Source organism: Gigantopelta aegis, chromosome 8 (genome assembly GCF_016097555.1).
Source record: "Gigantopelta aegis isolate Gae_Host chromosome 8, Gae_host_genome, whole genome shotgun sequence".
Classification (NCBI taxonomy): domain Eukaryota; kingdom Metazoa; phylum Mollusca; class Gastropoda; order Neomphalida; family Peltospiridae; genus Gigantopelta; species Gigantopelta aegis.
In genome coordinates this window covers 23,769,990-23,794,149 of record NC_054706.1, presented here as the reverse complement: position 1 = coordinate 23,794,149, position 24,160 = coordinate 23,769,990, and the positions used below count along the sequence as shown (strand labels likewise).

The window sequence follows — 24,160 nt, the reverse complement described above, 5'->3', positions numbered from 1 at the left end:
TTAATGTCGGCAACAGAGTTATCTTCCCGACACTATGGATGAGGGTTTTAGTTGCAACAGTTATCTGCCCGACACTGTGGATGCTGGTTTTAGTTGCAACAGTTATCTGCCCGACACTGTGGATGCTGGTTTTAGTTGCAACAGTTATCTGCCAGACACTGTGGATGCTGGTTTTAGTTGCAACAGTTATCTGCCCGACACTGTGGATGCTGGTTTTAGTTGCAGTCACTCTTTCCTGTTAGTGCTGGTGTGATCCCTTAAATTTTTTCATCAGCATATTTACTGTTATTAAGTAATTAATTATTTTTTGTTCTTTTTGAGTTAGTGAGTGGGTAATCTGTTTTAGTCAAGCCCTTCTTTCTCCTTAGCTCTTATGGTCTTTTAGCAAGGATATTTGGTTGATTCTTCAAACTGATGCATGTCATATACTAGTAGTAGGATGTGAGAATAACAATATGAATGGCAAAACCATCAGTATATTTAACCTCGTATCTCTACACAAGATAAAAATGGTCCAGAGTATGAAACCATGAATATAACATACATGTAGCTTACCAGATTTGATGGACACTTTGGAGTGAATTTACTAAGCCTGTTTTTCTTAAACATAGATGTTTAAGAATTGTAAATAAATGTAGTTACATGTCCAGAGCCATAGCTAGGATTTTTTTTTTTTTTTGTATTTTTTTTTGTATTTTTTTTTTTTTTTGGTGAGGGGGGCAACTGAGTAGTTATAAGTCTAAAACTCCTTAAACAGTTAAGAAGAGAATTTTCTTTAAGTTTTTATAATTTTCTCCGGATTTTCTTGGGGGGGGGGGGGGGGGCAAATGCCCCTTGCCCTCTCCCCCCACTAGCTACGGCCCTGATGTGTGTAAGACATAAACAGATTTAAATTGTAAATTTGGCCCATTAGTCTACACACCGAGGCTAGTTTCTGGGTTTTTGAAGATCAACAAGACAAAACTTAAACAATTTATTTCTGTATACAAATATACAAAATGGAAAATGGAACTTGGTTCCTGTGCAAATGTTCATATAAATATAATAATTCAGTATTCATAACAAAAATCATAGTAGTAACCAGAGGGGGCATGGACAAAGTTTGCCAACCCTCCCCCCCCCCCCCCCCCCCCCCCCCCCCCCACAGCCCCAGAATTAAAATGATAAGATGTACCAATTTAATTTGGAAGAGCCCGTTTCGTCACCAGCTTGTCTAAAAGGATGGTAAATGTTGTAAAGTTGTTTTGTGCATGATCCCTCCCAAAACCAGGGATGTGATAATCTTTTCTCTTTTTTTGAAGTTGAAACGATTCTTAAACAGCTCAAAACTCTAAACAAAGGTCATTTTTGAGAATTTCTGATAAAATTTAATCTACTTTGTGAAAATTACATCCCACAAAAAAGAAGCTAAAATTGGATTTAACAAAAAAAAAAAAAGAGCTAAAATATTACATCCCTGCTAAACCCTTTTTGTCGTCAGATTGCCTAAAAGGAGGGTAAATGTTTTGATACTGTTTACTGCATGACCCCTCCTCCCACCTCCTTCTGATCAGATGGTGGCTATATGACTACATTAGACAACACCGAGCTTTACCTGTTATAATTTAGACCCTGACATTTTGCGTTCCAGTAAATGTTTTCAGCTGCTCCCTCCCCCACCCCTTATTAAGGGTTAGGTATGGTCCTGAAGATATACAAGTATGGTCTGTTCAGGGGTAAATTCAGGAAATATTATGCGAGGGGGGTGGGGCAGGACTAATGGGAAAAGGGTACATGGACCAACTTAACTAAAAGGGAAACAAAATTAAATGGGGAGGGAAGGACACTTGAATATTCTCAGGAAGAATGGGTAACCTGGGCCTCACACTTGGATCCACTTCTGGACTGTCCAAACAGGCATCTGTGTAATCCAATTACGGTTCAAGCACGCTGTCCTGGACATACACACCTCAGCTATCTAGCCTGTCTGTCCTGGACAGTGTATTAGTGGTTGGGTATTAGTGGTTAGTGAGAGAGAACTTGGTGTAGTGGCTTTACTCATTGAGTCGATAAAACTTGCCCTGGGTGAGAGCCGATACTGGGCGGCAAATCCTGTACCTACCAGCCTTCTGTCGGACGGCTTAACCATGAAACCACCAAGGCCAGTGTGTAAAGCGACATGAACTCCTTTATGTTCATCTGGTCAATGAATGTGTTGTCTCACAATTCCAGTCCAGTGACAACAGATTCAGGGAAACCAGTCTAATCTCTTTGAATCTTGGTTTGATCAAGAGTCTACTCTACACATAGGCATCGGAAATGGGGGCACTTCCCCCCCCCCAACTCTGAAACTGGGGTGTCACAATATGCACTCAAATTTAATAAGTACACCCCCCCACCCACCCCCCCACAGTTGCTGGCACCTTCCGACACCTATGGTACACCGTGAAATTCTTTATTTCCATGAGCTTACATTTTCGTAGTTTTGCTATAAATCACATTTCATTGGGTACCTAAATTTGTGGATTGAAAAGGTAGTGTCATACATTCGTATTACATGTATAGATGTATTATATTTTCCTTGTGTTCTTAAATTTGTTGACTGCATTAGTCCGAAAATTACAAAAACTTCAGACCACCACAAAGGTGATTTCACAATATGTTCGTCATCAGCATACACATGAAAATCAAACACTAAAAGAAATGCAAATCAGGGTTATAGCTAGTAATTAGAATCGGTTTACTTGATTACAAACACTCAATTTTGTGAAATGATAAACTGTATACATCAACCTATAATTCACCTATTGTTACACCTATTGTAATTAAGCCATTCTTAAAAAAGCACAATTTGATGTTAAAGCTGAATACTATATTTCCATTTCTTGTTATGTTTAGTATATCTGAAATCGGTTATTCTTACAGCTTGGAAGAGGCCATTTTTCTAAACATCCCAGATTTGATGATTTCACTGGTTTTGTAATAATTGTTATCGTCAATAAGATGGACGCCACCGTCCGCGATCACGGTCGTTCCGGTGAGGAGTTCGGCAGCCCCTGTGACGAGGTACAAACAAATATGGCCGATGTCAGCTTTTGTTCCCACCCTCTGTACAGGAATCGCCTTTATGTAGTCTTCAGTTATATAGTTGCCACCTGTAAATTCATAATAAAATTATATAATCTTTTTTTAATAACACAAGCATTCTGAGAGTACTGCTAATTAAAAGTAATACATGTATTTCATTTCAACTTATTTTCATGCTTATATCCAATTAAGGTTCAAGCACGCCGTCTTGAGCACTCACCTCAACTATCTGGGCTGTCTGTCCAGGACAGTGAGTTAGTTATTACTGGTTAGTGAGAGAGAAGAGGGTGTAGTGGGCTTACTCATCTAGTTGAATACCATAACAGGTCATGATAATACTGAAACATTTTTATGGTTTTTATTCCAGGGATTTTCATAACTAATATATAAGACTGGAAAATCACCTGGGTATAATTTTGATTAGTACTTTAGTATATGTTTCACAGGCAGTGCCGGTTTAATAGCTCAAAATATACCCCCCTGCCAAACTATACCCGGAGTTAAAATGGGCTAGCCTGTTTTATACCCCTAACCCTAATCCTCATTTTTCATTACTAACTTGTATGCAAAATAAATATATAAATAATCTGGACTAGAGAGGTATATTCTGGGCTAGCCTGTTTTATACCCCGGGGTATATTCTGGGCAAGTCCAGTTTATACCCTGGGTATAGTTTGGCAGACGGTATATTTTGGGCTATTACACCGGATTTATATAGGGGCAAAGGGGGCAATTGCCCCGGGCCACCCTGCCAGAGAGGCCCCCCCCCATACTAAGGACTTCCTTTATAAAAAAAAATGTAATAATTATAAAATTAGTTTTTTTTAATTTATTTGTCATGTAATTTAATTTCTATGTTGAGGGGCCCCCAAACCTGAAGTGCCCCAGGCCCCCCAGTCTAAATCTGGCCCTGTTTACAGGAAGCCATCATTATGCAAGTTTTATAAGAGTCCCTCTATTTTGAACTATACTAATAAAACTTGATTATATATTACATATATCTATAATAATTATTGTGTATAATACATCAGTTTTGACACAGTGATAAATACACCATTTGGTCATAATACGGTGTCAACATGTATTGTATAATTCACCAAAAGCAGGTAATAGTGTTACCTATACAATTACTAACCCCAGTTTTTTTATAATTTTTATGAACATATATCTTATAATTCACTAAAAGTAGTTATAGTAATAGTGCTATCTATAAAACCACTAACTTAATTTTATAGTTTTCTGCATCAAGATTCGCCAAAAGCAGGTGATAGTGTTATCTTTACAACTACTAACCTAGTTTTCTGTAACCTTCTGTGTCTTCAATAGGGCCTGGTGCCACACACATTACTCGAACCCCATTAAGGCCCCACTCAACTGCCATGTGTCGTGATAAGGCCTCTGCAATTAAAGTTGACAAATCATTTATACAAAAAACCCATATAAATCATGAATTTTAAATTTGATAGCTCCAAGCATTGTAATGGCCAACTGGATATATGGTTTCTGGGTGTTAATTCTGTTGCAGATGACCCCACCCCTCTTCAAACACCACTAGAACACACTGATTTATTGTGACATGTTGTCAGAAGTAACCCACTACGTTTGGTTAATGTACAAACTTGTAACAAATTTGGATACAATAGAGTCTGTGACATTGAAATACCCTTAAAAATAGACTCAAATGTGATTCAATAACCATTACTTCTCCGACGCACGTGTGTTTTTAAAATATGTAAAATGCATTGTGTGGTATTAGAAACACCAGGATGACCAAAACACTTGGATAATGGATAATCTAAACAATAAAATATAAGTGATTATAAACGGCTCTAATAGTGAAAAATATAAATGGTATCTAATGGCCACTCAAGTAGCATTCTCTATTACACTAATTCCTCAGTGGCACCGATATATGTGTGGTAATCCTTTAGGTAACTTGACAAAAGAAGTTACAGGCTTCTAATATCTTACTGGTCAGTGTGTACGTTGGGTGAACAAAGAAATTATTATACAAGCTTGTGTGTCGTACTGATTTTACGAAACAAGTGTCAGGATTTTTATATTACACGAGTGAGAGCAAGGGTAATACATAAATGCTGACACCAATTTCGTAAAATCAGTACGATTCCCACATGTAATAATTTATTTATTATCCACATTTTCCAAAATATTATTTTCATGAATAACAAGCTAGGACCATGTCAAAACATTTCAAACGTAACTAAAAAGAGACGACGAAACGACATCATTTTGACGTCATTTTGGTAAGTGGTTACACTGTGGAAGCCACATTAAGTTATGACGTTGCTTCACAAAATTACATCATTCATAGTGTACGTGAAATCATTATGTCACATGTGGGTCATACTGGTTATATTTCCCTGAATATCGTGAACTATGTTGATAATAAACTTAGATATTACATATTATAATATTTAAATACTTATCCATCAAATGTGTGTCTTCATTTTAATACACAGTTCAAATATTACTTGTAACACAATGAACTGAGATACCAAACTTGGCATTTATTGTCAAATGATCTAATGTCATTATGATAATCAATTTTTTAATAAAATAAATGAGAATTCTATGGAATTAAATGTATTGCCTACTATAAACTTATTCAATGTCAACGACAGTTTAAATTTATTCAATGTCACCAACAATTACATCCACATATGTTCGTCTCAATGCAGGTTAAAAATATACATCATAATAATAATAATAATAATGTTTTCTTATACACCTGTTGGTGACAACACCATGTGTTATTTCTGATAACACATTGTTTACATACGTACATGTGTTAACAATTTCAAGACATATGACTGGCTGCTCCTAGGTGATGACCACGTCACCAATGCCATACGTCCAATAAAAAAAACAGCATGGTGGAAATCGATTACACTGACATATAGTTAACCTGACAATCATGTGTCTGTGACACGTAAGTCAGCTACAAGTGCAAAGAGTTGGAAATATCTTTTAATCAATAAAGATGTTAAAATTTGGTTAAAACCTGGTTTTTGAGGATATGTAAGAAATAGAATAATACATTTGTGTCCATTATATACCATTTATCTCACAACTCGTTGTTTAAAAACGTATCAAACTAGCATTGTGAGATAAATGGTATCTAACGGCCATTCATGTATTATTCTCTATAAAAAACATACATTAAAATTTTAATTTTATTCACATGCATTGTGATGAACATCATTTGTTTTGTTTAACAACACCACTAGAGCACATTGATTAATCAACCATTAAACATGGTAATTCTGACATTTTTCCTAACATAGCAAGGGATCTTTTATATGCACTTTTCCAAAGACACTGACAGGAAAGCACATACCACAGCCTTTGACCAGTTGTGGTGTACTGGTTGAAACGAGAAAAATCCCAATCAGTTGAATGGATCCACCGAGGTGGTTCGATCCTGCAACACAAGCATCTCATGCGAGCACTCAACCAACTGAGCTAAATCCCACACCTGAACATCATTAGATGCAACTATAAACCAAATTTCATTGATGTAGGATTTACAGAAACAGAGTTAAACTCGGAACTTTAACATCGAGCTAAACATAAAAGTTGACGCCATCGTCGCTACTGAAACAGCTACATGTATACCTATATTAAAGTACATGTATACTGACACAGGTTATGTGATAAACAGAATATATTCTGTATATACAGTGTGATACAGAGAATACCACATTGCATGTACATGTATGTCATGTGATAGTTTCTGTATCTTATTATACATACTTATAGGACAATAAACAAGCTTCCATTTCTTGTCATGTTTATGTCCCGAGTGAAATCATTTTCATCTGTCACAAGTTTTAGAGAGTGACGATGAAAATTCATGAGTGACATAAACATGATACGAAATAACAGAGAGTTTAATATCCTACATGTATTTATTACCCATAACTGACTTTAATTTATATAACTGATTCTTGTTTGGTTGACGCTCCGGTAAGGCTGTAGTACACCAATCAATGACATCATCGAATGATGTCGAAGTGTTACGTCCCACTTGACGTTCTAGTGGGACATAACACTTACATATGAACCAAGATATTTTTAACCACATGGGTAATACTAGTATATACGACACTGACCAATGGCAGCTTTGGCCGGTCCGGCGTGTGCCTGGAATCCGGTACCTCGCAGGTGAAGAGTGGCCGTGATGTTGATTATCACTCCACCGTGATTCTGAAACACAACACACACAACATGGTCATCGCGGAAGACATACTTCATTTTTTAAAAGTGAATACTGTAAATATCGTACATGTTTAATAACAGCAGCACATGTTAAACTACGGCAATGTACGCAGGGATTGAACTTAAGAATTTGTCTCCCACAGCAATTTTTAAAAGAATTACAATGGGTGAAACAGTCCACCGACGGCAATTTTAAACCTGCCTATGGCAATTTTTTTTAAAGTGACATTTGCAGCAAATAAACCTGACATAAAGGTTATCCTGTTATATATAGACATCTTTTAAATGTACAAATGTTAAATATTGGCAGATAATGTACACTAGGTATGTACATTTCGCCATTGTTGAGGAGCTTTATCGACGGCACAAAAATGCCATCGGTGATGCTCGCTACCTACAGCAATTTATATCTCAACGACGGCAATTGCCATCGGTGCCGTTGTTAAGTTCGAGCTCTGTGTACGTGGTGTCTAACGAACATATATATAGTGATTTGGACATTTGGTTCAGAGAGCTAGAGATGACAACTGCTATTGCAACATACATGTATACATAGGCTATACTCTACTCATACCAACAGCTAGTCACATACGTACTTACCTTTGCTTGACACCCAATGGCTGATATGAATTTTTGTGCTGGGGTGTCATTAAACATTCATTAATTCATTCATACCAACAGGATCTTTTATATATAATTTCTCATAGACAGGATAGCACATAACACAGCATTTGATGTACTCATCATGCATGGTGGACTGGTTGGTATGGAAAGAAGACGAGTCCACCATGGACTACTGATCCTATGTCCCACCGCACATCGGCTGAGTGTGCTACAACTAAGCTACATCCCACATGATTACTTACTGTAAATCTAACCTTGAAAAAAACAACCTTTTTTGTCTGTAATTTCTTTTTCTGACCATAGCCCCCATTGCCCCTACCCCACATCCTCACGGGTCAGGTCAGGTCAGGACATAGGGTTTTACATGCACATTCAGAGCAAGCTGTTGTAGCGCACGCCTGTCATGGGAACAGGTGCCAGCTGTGGCCGGCTCCTCTGTCCAGGACAGGCCCATCCCCACTACTGGGTTAGAGGACTAAGGGGGGATAAGGGCATATAAACCAACTTGTGAAAACAGTAACCCATGCAATAAAAATATGTTTTTAAAAAGAAAAAAAAAGAGGCACTTGAATACATTTAAGGTAGGATGGGTCCCCTTGTACCTGCTTTGGATGCACCTCTGCATGTTAACACTCACTTTGAACCATTTGTCATACAAAGCCTTGCTGACGTTAAAGGTTCCTAGGGCATCGATCTCCATGACAGTGCGGAATGCATTGAATGACATGCTCTCCAGTGGACACAGAAAGTTACCAGCAGCGCCTATGGAAAAACAATCGGAGAACTCCATGACAACAGGAAAAACACTATAATTTTAATTATGAATACTAAGGTCGATGACTGTCATTCATTGCACCCATGTTTTGGCTTCGTACACAACAAATATAACATATCCAATGGTAATGTTTTGATATGATACATTTAACAAAAGGTAATTTTTATTTCCTTCATCTGTTAAAACTTAAACTTAATATTTTCTCCAGAAACATACTGACCTGTAAACAGCGTTGTTTGCTAGTTATAGAATTTCGACAGGGAGTCAAGGTTAGTAGACCAGTTTTGTTTTAATGTGGTAAAGCTTTGTAATAATACAGCTATGATTAGCAGCAAAGGATCTTTTATACATGTATGCATGCACTGTCCCAGACAGGACAGCACATACCATGGATTTTGATGTACCAGCCATAAGGCACTGGTTAGATGTACCAGCCATAAGGCACTGGTTGGATTTACCAAACCATAAAGAACTGGTTGGGTGTACCAGCCATAAGGCACTGGTTGGGTGTACCAGCCATAAGGCACTGGTTGGGTGTACCAGCCATAAGGCACCGGCTGGGTGTACCAGCCATAAGGCACTGGCTGGGTGTACCAGCCATAAGGCACTGGTTGGAACAGGGAGACAAATGTTCAGAGAATGGTTCTATCAATGCGATTTAATCCTTATAGCCATACATGTATGTCCGATGCTATATGACCGTAACTAAAATGTGTTGAGTGTGTCGTTAAATAAAAACATTTCCTTCTAATCTTGGTAGCTATAAAGCATTGTACAGTGTGATAACAAAAATAAAATCATTTTGGGCTCAAGTATATAGATAGCTAGAAGGATTGCAGTCAGTTTTACTGATTGCCTAATGAAATACCTACACTAAATGTCCTGACGTTTATTTGAAAACAAGAATGACTTATTGTTATTCATGTGTTATGTCACATAGACCATTTTCAGTGCATACACTATTGTACACTATGACATGGAAAACTGCACAAATTACATCACTATTCAAGGGAGTTAACTTATTGTCCTTTTTTTTTTTTTTTTTAACAAAAAGAAATTTTCATGCAAGATTTTCAATATTACTTTTTATAAAACTTAAATAGCCTTTATTGGAAACAAAATATACATATTGTCATCTCCTGATATTTGACAACAACTTGGCAAAACATTTTTTTATGGCATCTGGTTTTAACTTTACTTTATTAGTTAATTTTTCAAGCAGTACTAGCATGTTTAAGTTGGGCAGTGGCAGATCCAGAAACTCCATTTAGTGAGTGCCCTAATGACAAACAGACATGACGGGATTCCTCTGATTCTCCAACATAAAACATTAAAAATTAAAATCTAATTGATGGGTACTTACAGACTTTTAGTACATTTCCCATATTCAAGTCTAGGGTTCAAGCATTCTGTCCAAGGCATGCACCTCAGCTACCTGGGTTGTCTATCCTGGACATGGGGCTGACAGTGTTTTGTGGTTAGTGAGTGAGACATCAGTGTATGGCTGTAGTACATTTCCCATATTCAAGTCTAGGGTTCAAGCATTCTGTCCAAGGCATGCACCTCAGCTACCTGGGTTGTCTATCCTGGACATGGGCTGACAGTGTTTTGTGGTTAGTGAGTGAGACATCAGTGTATGGCTGTAGTACATTTCCCATATTCAAGTCTAGGGTTCAAGCATTCTGTCCAAGGCATGCACCTCAGCTACCTGGGTTGTCTATCCTGGACATGGGCTGACAGTGTTTTGTGGTTAGTGAGTGAGACATCAGTGTATGGCTGTAGTACATTTCCCATATTCAAGTCTAGGGTTCAAGCATTCTGTCCAAGGCATGCACCTCAGCTACCTGGGTTGTCTATCCTGGACATGGGGCTGACAGTGTTTTGTGGTTAGTGAGTGAGACATCAGTGTATGGCTGTAGTACATTTCCCATATTCAAGTCTAGGGTTCAAGCATTCTGTCCAAGGCATGCACCTCAGCTACCTGGGTTGTCTATCCTGGACATGGGCTGACAGTGTTTTGTGGTTAGTGAGTGAGACATCAGTGTATGGCTGTAGTACATTTCCCATATTCAAGTCTAGGGTTCAAGCATTCTGTCCAAGGCATGCACCTCAGTTACCTGGGTTGTCTATCCTGGACATGGGGCTGACAGTGTTTTGTGGTTAGTGAGTGAGACATCAGTGTATGGCTGTAGTACATTTCCCATATTCAAGTCTAGGGTTCAAGCATTCTGTCCAAGGCATGCACCTCAGTTACCTGGGTTGTCTATCCTGGACATGGGGCTGACAGTGTTTTGTGGTTAGTGAGTGAGACATCAGTGTATGGCTGTAGTACATTTCCCATATTCAAGTCTAGGGTTCAAGCATTCTGTCCAAGGCATGCACCTCAGCTACCTGGGTTGTCTATCCTGGACATGGGCTGACAGTGTTTTGTGGTTAGTGAGTGAGACATCAGTGTATGGCTGTAGTACATTTCCCATATTCAAGTATAGGGTTCAAGCATTCTGTCCAAGGCATGCACCTCAGTTACCTGGGTTGTCTATCCTGGACATGGGGCTGACAGTGTTTTGTGGTTAGTGAGTGAGACATCAGTGTATGGCTGTAGTACATTTCCCATATTCAAGTATAGGGTTCAAGCATTCTGTCCAGGGCATGCACCTCAGTTACCTGGGTTGTCTATCCTGGACATGGGCTGACAGTGTTTTGTGGTTAGTGAGTGAGACATCAGTGTATGGCTGTAGTACATTTCCCATATTCAAGTCTAGGGTTCAAGCATTCTGTCCAGGGCATGCACCTCAGTTACCTGGGTTGTCTATCCTGGACATGGGCTGACAGTGTTTTGTGGTTAGTGAGTGAGACATCAGTGTATGGCTGTAGTACATTTCCCATATTCAAGTATAGGGTTCAAGCATTCTGTCCAAGGCATGCACCTCAGCTACCTGGGTTGTCTATCCTGGACATGGGGCTGACAGTGTTTTGTGGTTAGTGAGTGAGACATCAGTGTATGGCTGTAGTACATTTCCCATATTCAAGTATAGGGTTCAAGCATTCTGTCCAAGGCATGCACCTCAGCTACCTGGGTTGTCTATCCTGGACATGGGCTGACAGTGTTTTGTGGTTAGTGAGTGAGACATCAGTGTATGGCTGTAGTACATTTCCCATATTCAAGTCTAGGGTTCAAGCATTCTGTCCAAGGCATGCACCTCAGCTACCTGGGTTGTCTATCCTGGACATGGGCTGACAGTGTTTTGTGGTTAGTGAGTGAGACATCAGTGTATGGCTGTAGTACATTTCCCATATTCAAGTCTAGGGTTCAAGCATTCTGTCCAAGGCATGCACCTCAGCTACCTGGGTTGTCTATCCTGGACATGGGCTGACAGTGTTTTGTGGTTAGTGAGTGAGACATCAGTGTATGGCTGTAGTACATTTCCCATATTCAAGTCTAGGGTTCAAGCATTCTGTCCAAGGCATGCACCTCAGCTACCTGGGTTGTCTATCCTGGACATGGGCTGACAGTGTTTTGTGGTTAGTGAGTGAGACATCAGTGTATGGCTGTAGTACATTTCCCATATTCAAGTCTAGGGTTCAAGCATTCTGTCCAAGGCATGCACCTCAGCTACCTGGGTTGTCTATCCTGGACATGGGCTGACAGTGTTTTGTGGTTAGTGAGTGAGACATCAGTGTATGGCTGTAGTACATTTCCCATATTCAAGTATAGGGTTCAAGCATTCTGTCCAAGGCATGCACCTCAGCTACCTGGGTTGTCTATCCTGGACATGGGCTGACAGTGTTTTGTGGTTAGTGAGTGAGACATCAGTGTAGTGGCCGTAGTACATTTCCCATATTCAAGTCTAGGGTTCAAGCATTCTGTCCAAGGCATGCACCTCAGTTACCTGGGTTGTCTATCCTGGACATGGGGCTGACAGTGTTTTGTGGTTAGTGAGTGAGACATCAGTGTATGGCTGTAGTACATTTCCCATATTCAAGTCTAGGGTTCAAGCATTCTGTCCAAGGCATGCACCTCAGCTACCTGGGTTGTCTATCCTGGACATGGGCTGACAGTGTTTTGTGGTTAGTGAGTGAGACATCAGTGTATGGCTGTAGTACATTTCCCATATTCAAGTCTAGGGTTCAAGCATTCTGTCCAAGGCATGCACCTCAGCTACCTGGGTTGTCTATCCTGGACATGGGCTGACAGTGTTTTGTGGTTAGTGAGTGAGACATCAGTGTATGGCTGTAGTACATTTCCCATATTCAAGTCTAGGGTTCAAGCATTCTGTCCAAGGCATGCACCTCAGCTACCTGGGTTGTCTATCCTGGACATGGGCTGACAGTGTTTTGTGGTTAGTGAGTGAGACATCAGTGTATGGCTGTAGTACATTTCCCATATTCAAGTATAGGGTTCAAGCATTCTGTCCAAGGCATGCACCTCAGTTACCTGGGTTGTCTATCCTGGACATGGGGCTGACAGTGTTTTGTGGTTAGTGAGTGAGACATCAGTGTATGGCTGTAGTACATTTCCCATATTCAAGTCTAGGGTTCAAGCATTCTGTCCAAGGCATGCACCTCAGTTACCTGGGTTGTCTATCCTGGACATGGGCTGACAGTGTTTTGTGGTTAGTGAGTGAGACATCAGTGTATGGCTGTAGTACATTTCCCATATTCAAGTATTCAAGTCTAGGGTTCAAGCATTCTGTCCAAGGCATGCACCTCAGCTACCTGGGTTGTCTATCCTGGACATGGGCTGACAGTGTTTTGTGGTTAGTGAGTGAGACATCAGTGTATGGCTGTAGTACATTTCCCATATTCAAGTATAGGGTTCAAGCATTCTGTCCAAGGCATGCACCTCAGCTACCTGGGTTGTCTATCCTGGACATGGGCTGACAGTGTTTTGTGGTTAGTGAGTGAGACATCAGTGTATGGCTGTAGTACATTTCCCATATTCAAGTATAGGGTTCAAGCATTCTGTCCAAGGCATGCACCTCAGCTACCTGGGTTGTCTATCCTGGACATGGGCTGACAGTGTTTTGTGGTTAGTGAGTGAGACATCAGTGTATGGCTGTAGTACATTTCCCATATTCAAGTATAGGGTTCAAGCATTCTGTCCAGGGCATGCACCTCAGTTACCTGGGTTGTCTATCCTGGACATGGGGCTGACAGTGTTTTGTGGTTAGTGAGTGAGACATCAGTGTATGGCTGTAGTACATTTCCCATATTCAAGTCTAGGGTTCAAGCATTCTGTCCAGGGCATGCACCTCAGCTACCTGGGTTGTCTATCCTGGACATGGGGCTGACAGTGTTTTGTGGTTAGTGAGTGAGACATCAGTGTATGGCTGTAGTACATTTCCCATATTCAAGTATAGGGTTCAAGCATTCTGTCCAGGGCATGCACCTCAGCTACCTGGGTTGTCTATCCTGGACATGGGCCGACAGTGTTTTGTGGTTAGTGAGTGAGACATCAGTGTATGGCTGTAGTACATTTCCCATATTCAAGTCTAGGGTTCAAGCATTCTGTCCAGGGCATGCACCTCAGCTACCTGGGTTGTCTATCCTGGACATGGGCTGACAGTGTTTTGTGGTTAGTGAGTGAGACATCAGTGTAGTGGCCGTAGTACATTTCCCATATTCAAGTCTAGGGTTCAAGCATTCTGTCCAGGGCATGCACCTCAGCTACCTGGGTTGTCTATCTGGACATCAGCATTCTGTCCAGGGCATGCACCTCAGCTACCTGGGTTGTCTATCCTGGACATGGGCTGATAATGTTTTGTGGTGAGTGAGTGAGCCATCAGTGTATGGCTGTAGTACATTTCCCTACTGAGCCACTGAAACTCACTCTGGGTGCATGGAAGCCATTACTGAGATGTGAACCCAGTACTTACCAGACTTGAGGCCAATTGCCTAACCACCAAACCTGGTACACACACACTTCTGAGGTCTAAACTAGTAGAGTTAATATTTTGGGAATTTATTGCTAATGGTTTGCATTTCTCTCTCATGTTACGTCATCAATTTAAGGCCATTTGACAAGTACATCATGCAAAATTTTGCTGCTTTTTTTTTTATACACACCATCCACCATGAACCATTATGTAATACTTATCATGTATGCCACTCCATCCTCTAAATTTGTTATTAATCCTCACCCAATTTCTTAATGACATAATTTGACCAATACTATTTGATTGTCTGTTTGTATAATATTTATGTTTGTTTGGTTTGGTAACAAAAATACAGACATTGTACAATCATGTACTAAGTGGAAAACCATGTGCATTTCACTTTATAAATCAAAATGAGACAATTGTTTTGAAAATATTAGGTAATTCTTGACAAACACCCCCTCACTCCCCCATAACATTTAAGAACACAAGGACAGAATCAAGGGGGTGGACTAGAGGGATCTGTTGCACAAAAACATTTAAAGTTAAAGTTTCTTTTGTTTAATGACACCACTAGAGCACATTGATTTATTAATCATCAGCTATTGGATGTCAAACATTTGGTAATTCTGACATATAGTCTTAGAGGAAACCCACTCCATTTTTCCACGAGTAGCAAGGGATATTTTATATGTACTTTCCCAAAGACAGGACAGCACATACCATGGCCTTTGATATACTAAACAAATTTAGTACCCCTTTTTTAACAATTTATTTCCAATTTCCATTTCATGAATGCCACTTTTGAGTAGTTTCTTGTGTCCTTTCGCATATGGTCCCCATCCTAAATTAGTTCCTGAATCTGCCCTTTTCAGGTGTGGGATGTTAATGGTCCCGATTCTGTCGTTTAATTTATTACTAAATGTACCTGAATAAAACAGCCACCTATTTAAGGATGGATCACATTTTGCTACTCTTAAATCAAGTACAAAATATAGATTCGACTTATGGGTGGGATTTAGCTCAGTCTGTTGAGTGCTCGCTTGAGGTGCTTACGTCACAGGATCGAACCACCTCGGCGGATCCATTCAGCTGATTGGGTTTTTTCTCGTTCCAACCAGTGCATCACAACTGGTCAAAGGACGTAATATCTGCTTTCCTGTCTGTGTGAAAGTGCATATATAAAAGATCCCTTGCTACTAATGGAAAAATGTATCAGATTTCCTCTCTATATGTAAAAATTACCAAATATTTGACATCCGATAGCCGATGATTAATAAATCAATGTGCTCTAGTGGTACTGTTGAACAAAAAATACCTTTAAACTTTCATATGTACCTTCCTGACATCCATGGCAAATGGAATACACTTTCGTCCAGTGGCTTGACTCAGAGTAGCCGAAGCTTGTTGCACTCGCTCAATACTCCGACTCGCAATAATCGTATCACAGCCATGTCTTATGTTAAAAATATTAATAAAATATGTTTTAAGAATTTAAATATCAAAATTATTCAAATCAAAAACATTTAAGTAAAATGTATACTGAGAGAAAGAAGTAAGGGAACGCTTGGTATTGTAGACCAATTTTCAGGTGCTATCAGTGTTGTAGTGTTTGTATTACATAGAGAATAATACATGAGTGGCCGTTAGATATCATTTATCTCACAAAGAGTTGTTTTAAAATGTATCTAATGAGTAAAAGCGAGTTTGATAAGTTTTTAAATGAGTTGTGAGATAAATGGTATCTAACGGACACGAATGTATTATTCTATTCTAACATCCCCAAAAAACAAGTTTTAAGCAATTTTTTACATCTTTTTCGACTAAACGTTATCTACAGCCGTTGCACTTGTAGCCGACTTACGCGTCACAGACACATGATAGCCAGATTAACTATACATCACAATGTAATCGATTTCCACTGTGCCATTTTTTATTGGATGTATGGCATTGGTGACCTGGTCATCACCTAGGAGAAGCCAGTCGTATGTCTTGAAATTGTTAACACACGTACATGTGTAAACAACTATGTGTTATAAAAAATAACACATGATGTTCTCATCAACGGGTGTGTAGGAAAACATTATTATTATTATTATTATTATTATGATGTATATTTTTAATATTATAAATATGTAATGTGGGGTTGAAGGTCAGTAATACGGTTCTTTTCAACCCAACACTATGGATAAGAGTTTTGGTTGCAGTCACTCTTTTTTTTCAGTGTGGGTGATATCACTTATATCTTTCCATCAGTATATTTACATAATTATATCTTATTTAAATTGAGGCTGCCAGGTACATTGTAGGTACTGAATTCGCATCCTACTTGAGGCAATGGGAATTTTTCATGCCTGTACCGGCTCCAACTAAGAGTGAATGCACCACTAGGGTTTCGAACACGCCCATCCAGAGTCCGACCTCCGATAAGATCGGTGGCCCGACTCAGGATGGAGGAGGGGGGGGGGGGGGGTGAAAATGGGAAGAATTTTGAAAATAGCAATTAGTAAAAAAGTTAATAGAATAAATAAAATAAATAAAAAGGTTACAAGCCAAAAATAAAAAAGAATTGACTGCTCGGCCGAATATTTATATAATATGGAGCATTTTAGAAGGACAGTCCAAAATTAATAAGAGAAAGAAGAGAGGATTGGACTATTTAATAATATTTTTTTTTAAAAAGAAGTAATTTCTACATAAAATTTTGAACGCAGATCTAAAAGTTTAAAGTCCGATCGATATGTTCACGCGAGTGGCCTCGTTAAGGCCGTTTGGGTGCACAGTTTAAAGGGACGAGATGGGTTGCATCCCGTCAAGAAAACCCCTAGATTGACAGTCGATAGACGTTGAAGGTGTAGTGCTGTGCTGAAATACAGATCTTGAGAAGCCGGATTCGTCTGAACGAGAGAGAGTATCAGACTAGGGTATAGTCCAGTCGTCATGGGTTGGTATAGTGGTGCGGACGGGCCCGACTCCGGAGGATACGAGATGGTATGACTATAAGGCAAGGTAAAGTCTAGAAAAAGAGTAGTAGGGGCCGACCCCGCTTCCTATTTCTTCTTAGAGTGGGGCGGTCAATCTTCCAGTGCTGCTAGGACAGGCTCGGACATGTAGAGACTAATGGGCAGGTGAATAACCCCAAATGGGAGTGATTACCTGGCAGACACTGTGGTTTCCAAGTACCCCGAGCTCGGGTGATGCCGAGATAGCTCAACTGACAGGGAAAGGGAAATAGTGCGGCTTCACCATTCATCTCATTATCATCTCTACGTTTGTGATGTCCTAACAAACAAAAATTCTATCCCCATCGGTGAGACCATTGGGCTATTTCTCGTTCCAGCCAGTACACCACGACTGGTATATCAAAGGCTGTGGGATAGTGCATATAAAAGATCCTTTGCTACTAACAGAAAAATGTAGCAGGTTTCCTCTCTGAGACTATATTGTATCAAAATGACTGTGATTAAGTGCCTTTAAATGTGGTTTACAGTATTTCATAAATATACCTCATAAAAACTTCTGCTATTGTAAAGCATATTCCAGATCCACCACCAGTAATGAAAGCAACTTTTCCCCTGCAAATAATTAAATGATATAAAATTCAAATAAAATTTACAAAATATTTTTTACATCAATTATATGTAAATCTATTTATTACATGTATACAATGTATACCGGTAATACTTTTTTCAATAGGTAGCAGTTCCAATAAACTAACACTGTGGTATTTTCACATAAACAACTGTGAACTTTTGAAAGCAGTTGCCGAATTTTATTTTAGTTTGGTGAAATAATGTCATGTAATAATTGACATTTTTTAGAAAATAACTCACAATTTCTTAAGTTTAATAGACAATTTGGCAAATTGTTTTTGCTCACCCAGAGCTAGCCCTGTATAGGGACACTTTGTCCTCCCCCCTCCCCCCCCCCCCCCCCCCTCCCAACTAAGTATTGGCCTTGTCTCAGCTAAAGCCAAATTAATTATAACTGGACCCTCTAGTTCTTTAGTCTGAATCGGACGTAGAAAATTTATCAATTGGGTCTGCCTGGACTACCAGTTTCTCAATATCGTTTGATACCTGTGTCTACAGACGAGTGACCTTTTATATGAGCTTTCCTAAAGACAGAATAACATACCATGGATTTCAGGTGCAGATCCAGAGAGGAGGGTGTTGGGAGTGTGCATGACATCCCCCATCAAAACCTTTATAAAAATTAATTATTGCACCCCATCCCTGCAGGAAGACTATATGTGCCCTTTATTTTAACGTAGTATCCTGTAACTAAACACAAATCCTGCAACTATCCTTGAATTTTGATAAAAACAGTAAATTGTCTTCACCATGCAAGCACCACATGCATGCTGGTTATAATGAGAAAAAACTCAGTGTTTTGTAGGGGTACGGTACTTAATCCAAAAATCCATTTAAAATTCAACACTTTGGAACACTGAGCTACATTAAGTTTTTGCCAAATTCGACTTTACAAAAACTTTTTGTTTTAATGCAGAGCCTCTGGGGAGGGGGGGGGGGGGGGCATGAGTTTGACACCTTTCAATGGTTAAGGTTAGTTTTAGGGTTAGTCTTTAGAGCCTTGATATACAGGGTTATGGGTTGAACTCTTTCCAGAAGGCAGGCCCTAGCCAGAATTTTGAGAGGAGGGGTAGTTTAGGCTTATGGTGAGAGACAAAGTACCTCACACGAGGGCATGAAGTGCCCGAGTTGCTTAAGCCTTAAGGGGTCCGGAGGCATATTGAAGAAGAAAAAAAAGTCATCGGGGGGGGGGGGGGTCGACCGACTCCCCCCTCATTGGCTACGGACCTGGAAGGGGTAGTGCAGGGAGCACATTAAGTCAATACTTGTCTACGTCCCTTCGGACTACTGAAAGGGCAGTGCCAGTGAAAGGACGAATGGGTGGGTTAGGTGAGGGTGTGAGAAATTTAAACTGTGAGTTTACCTAAGAACATCGTCTTTAAAAACGGATTTGTAGTTTGTCAGGCACTTTTCTCTATGTGGTTCTGTGCCACGTGACATGCTTCACATGGAAAATAAGTCAGAATATTAATAAATGGACTTTGACAGCATAAGAATATGCAGTATCTTTCAACTTCAACTTTTGTTGATATCGATTTTTATAAAACGTAATTTATTGTCAATGTGGAATCGGATTACGTTAATCTTTAGTTGTCGGTAAAATGTTTCCAAATTATTTTATTTTATACTTCCAGAAGGAAAGTTGTTTCTTTTAATGTATTTGTAATTTGCAATACGTTACTGTATCAATTTCAACAAACAAAAGTAGTCTAATCCTAAGCCGTATAACAATTAGAAATTTTAATGAATATTAAATATCAGCCATGTGACTTGCTCGTGACAGCAAAATGGCAGCTTCTATCAAAAATATGTTTATGTTTATATTTTGCATTGGTAGGTAATTTTTATTGTCTCCTGTTGGTTGCTGTCGGTTCTGCATAAAATAGTTTTCACTACTTGGTTCATGTTTATTATTTGTTTGTGAATTAGGCCTACGGCTATTTAAAGCAAGCCCGAAAACCGTATTATTTTACTTCCGGATATTTTGTAATGTCTGCACATGTTCGATCGTTGATACAACAAGAACTTCTTCTTAAGGAAGTACATTTAAAACAAATTTTCTTAAAAATGCTGGGTGGGGGGGGAGAGAGTAAGAATAACTTTTTGCACAGTGAAATGTCATGTCAAATGTATTATAATTATTACAGTTAATTTCGAATCGTTGCAAATGCACTAAAAATCAACAGGTGCACAACTTAGCACTCGAGTATGACGGATCATTTCCGCCACTTTTAGGTCCTGTTTTCTCGGGGAAAAGCATTATTATTTTAACGTCATAGTAGATAATGGTTTTCTTACCTGGTGTAATTTTTGATGGAATAGGGATAACATGCGAGGGTTAGGGTGATAGCTGGGAGCATGGGGGGTTTTTCGAACGAGGGGTCATTCGGATACTTTTGTACGGTTTTTTGTCCTGAGATCACTTTATACGCTGATTTGACATAATGCAAGAATGTTTTTTTTTTTTTTCTGTTTCCTTCTTTCCGTTAACTTTACTGACTACCACACGATAGACAAAGATTCCCGCTCTAATAGTAATACAGCAACAATTCTAAGTTTGACGCTAAATACCTTTACATTGATCATGTTTGAGTTCGCAGATAACAGATATTTTACATAATAACCACTAATATACACAGTACAGGAAAAAACCCAACAGCACCCCCCACCCCACTTTCAATAATAGGTGCTGACAGGTTTCTTCCTGTAGTGTGTGTATTAGTGGTGAATAAGCAAAATATTTGTTATATATGTACATGTATGGTTTTTAGTGACTATCAAACATTCAATCATACCCAGCTCATGCCTAATAATTTGAAATAATGGTAAGGTTCAAGCACAGTTTCTGCCAGAAGGTAAAACAGGTACCATGGCGCCATACCAGAGCAAAATTAGCTATTTGCGAAATTCAAAAACAATTGGTGAATTTTATTTTAATTTGGTGAAATAATTTCATGAAATAATTGATAATTTGTTAAAAAATAACAATAATAATTTTCTGCTGATCCAGAGCCAGCCCTGCATGTCAAATGTTTTTAGCAGATTTGATTTTGACAAAATTAATTACTCTTTATCATAGTAATCACTGTATGATTTTCTTACTCTTATCCTAAACGTAACTCATTTTCTTTCTGGGGGAGGCATCCCCACCCCAATACCCCTGTTGACAGTGGTTGTATTCAATTCCAATCAATCAAAATCATTTATTTATTGCACCATATCCAAAAATGTCTTTCTGGCAGAAACACTGGGTTGAGATAGACATACATGTAGCCGCTGTTGTTCAGGGCTCACATGGGAAAGAATTTTGTTTTAGCCAATTTCCAGTATATATTGTAGTATTTGCTTTATAATTATTCTAAAGTGCCTAATTTAAAGAAATGTTTTTAGCCAAATACTAACATGTACAGTTCAAGTTATCTCATGGGAACATTTCTCAACCTCCAGATACACAGAGCTATCTCTGGCAATCGCCAGATTTGCCAATTGTGAATTTTCAAAGCAATTGGTGAATTTTATTTTAATTTGGCGAAACAATTTCATGTAATAATTCACATTTAAAAAAAAATAACTGTCAATTTATGTAATCTTTAAAGTTTAATAGACAATTTGGTGAAATGTTTTGCTCTCCCAGAGCTAGCCCTGGATACGTGTACCCTTATCTGATGAGACAAAAGAGGACTAAATTGCAATATTTCACTGAATATTAGTCATACCATGTGATACTAATCGTAAAACACAGTTGAAACCGAATTATTTAATTCTGCATTGTTTATATTGTTTTGCAGCCATTATTTCACATGTGAGAGAGGTGCAGGCTGGGAAGACGATCTTGCCGTTTTATTGTGATCAAAAGGACATTCCCAAACTAACGATCAACACTGGACACCTGACCATCAACAACGATTATGACTCCAGCATCGTCTTGCTCACACAGTCAGAAAATTGTTATGGGGTACATTTTATTCAATCATATTATCTGGTAGATTATATTCATATTATAAGTCCGGTAGATTGTATTCGTGGAGTGTGGAATTTAGCTCAGTCAGTATAGAGTGCTTGTATGAGATGTTTTGGGATAGGATCAAATCTCCTCAGAGAACCCACTGGGTTTTTTCTCATTCCAACCAGTACCCCCAACCAGTATATCAGTGGTATGTGCTGTCCTGTGCATATAAAAGATGCCTTGATCCTAATGAAAAAAATGTAGCAGGTTTCCCATGGAGACTGTTAGAAGTACCAAATTTTGTTTGACATCCATTAGCCAATAGTATGCTCTAGTGGTGTCTTTAAGCAAGCAAACTTTAAATTTGTTATACATGTTATCAGTCTTGTGGATTTTATTCATTGTTATCAGTTAAGATCTGGTAGATTTTATTCATGTTGTCATTCATGTGTTTGGTAGATTTTATTCATGTTATCAGTGGTAGATTTTGTTCATGTAATCAGTCTGGCAGATTTTATTCATGAATGTTATCAGTTATAGATTTTATTCATTTTGTCAGTCTGGTAGATTTTATTCATGTTATCAGTCTAGCTGGTAGATTTTATTCATGTTATTAATTTGGTAGATTTTATTCATGTTATCAGTCTGGTACATTTTATTCATGTTATCAGTCTGGTAGATTTTATTCATGTTATCAGTCTAGTAGATTTTATTCATGTTATCAGTCTGGTACATTGTATTCATGTTATCAGTCTGGTAGATTTTATTCATGTTATCAGTCTGGTACATTTTATTCATGTTATCAGTCTGGTAGATTGTATTCATGTTATCAGTCTGGTAGATTTTATTCATGTTATCAGTCTGGTAGATTGTATTCATGTAATCAGTCTGGTAGAGTTTATTCATGTGGTGGGCTCCATGGTCCAGTGGATAAGCCGATGACTGGTTCAAATCTCATCCAGGTTGGCTGACACTTCCATTCATCTTTCTGATCTGTTACTTCTGCCTGTCAATAACAATAACTGAAAGTTAGGTGGTTGGTTTTTAAAAGGAGTTCAGTATATAAGGAATTTTATAATTTCTGCTTTATCTCATCTTAATTTGACTCTTTTCTGTCAGTTTCTTCTGTATTCCCAAGCCTCTGCCTATGACACTAACTAACAATCACCGGTAGTTCGGGAGTATATATAGTAGGTCAACCTACCCCCTAGACTGGGAAAATGCTTGGTGTGTGGCACAGATCGATAGCCACAAGAGATAAGCACCTGTCACCGCTGGAAAGACAAGGTCTGGGATGTGGAGTGGAGGTGGACTGCAAAAAGAAGTTTAAAGATACATGCATGTTGGAGGAGTTGCCAGATCAGAAGAAAAAAAAAAAATAAGGTGGAAAATAAAAGATAGAAAGGAAAGGGGCATTAAAAAAAACCCACCCTATAATATAGTAAAAATACCAACAACTACAAAAACATAACATAAATATTTATATAGATATAGATATAGACATATATATATATATATATATATATATATATATAGATATAGATATAGATATATATATAGATATAGATATAGATATAGATATAGATATAGATATATATATATATATATATATATAGATATAGATATATATATATAGATATATATATAGATATATATATATATAGATATATATATATAGATAGATATATATATATGATAAAAGAAAACAAGTGTACAGTATATATATGTATTTAAAAAATAATTTAAAGAAATAATTATCCTTTTACATGTTTCAATATTATCTACAGAAAGGAACTGGTAAATAACTGCTAAATATGACGTCATACATATTATGACATTACTGCAGTAGAAGGGGATTGATTTAATTACGTCATTGTTGCTTTTATCTAACGAAGAGCATTAAGAAGTGGACAAAACTTTCTAATAAAATACATTTCCTTTGTCTTTCTTTTCATTTCATCATTGGTATCTAGGTGATAAAATGGGAAAATGGTGAATTTAATATCTTTTTGTGCCGCACATGTATTTAAATGTGAACTCA

General features: G+C 38.4%; 2 protein-coding genes across 5 annotated transcripts in view; one reads left to right on the top strand and one right to left on the bottom strand.

The window, feature by feature from the left end:
• Positions 1-2,420: 2,420 nt before the first annotated feature.
• LOC121379840 (peroxisomal 2,4-dienoyl-CoA reductase [(3E)-enoyl-CoA-producing]-like) lies at positions 2,421-19,698 on the bottom strand. The gene is given in 7 exon segments (XM_041508491.1): positions 2,421-3,134; positions 4,360-4,464; positions 7,200-7,293; positions 8,567-8,735; positions 15,899-16,036; positions 18,087-18,155; positions 19,537-19,698. Coding segments are annotated over 7 exon segments (888 nt in total). The 5' UTR covers positions 19,614-19,698; the 3' UTR covers positions 2,421-2,898.
• Positions 19,699-19,944: 246 nt separating this feature from the next.
• LOC121379047 (heparan-alpha-glucosaminide N-acetyltransferase-like) overlaps positions 19,945-24,160 on the top strand; it is a 55,703-nt gene continuing 51,487 nt past the window's right edge. For all 4 annotated transcript variants that reach the window (XM_041507493.1, XM_041507494.1, XM_041507492.1 and 1 more), the window contains exons 1-2: positions 19,945-20,006; positions 21,962-22,128. In XM_041507493.1, the coding sequence (XP_041363427.1) occupies positions 19,961-20,006; positions 21,962-22,128 (213 nt within the window). In that variant the 5' untranslated portion in view covers positions 19,945-19,960. The remainder of the gene's footprint in view (positions 20,007-21,961; positions 22,129-24,160) is intronic.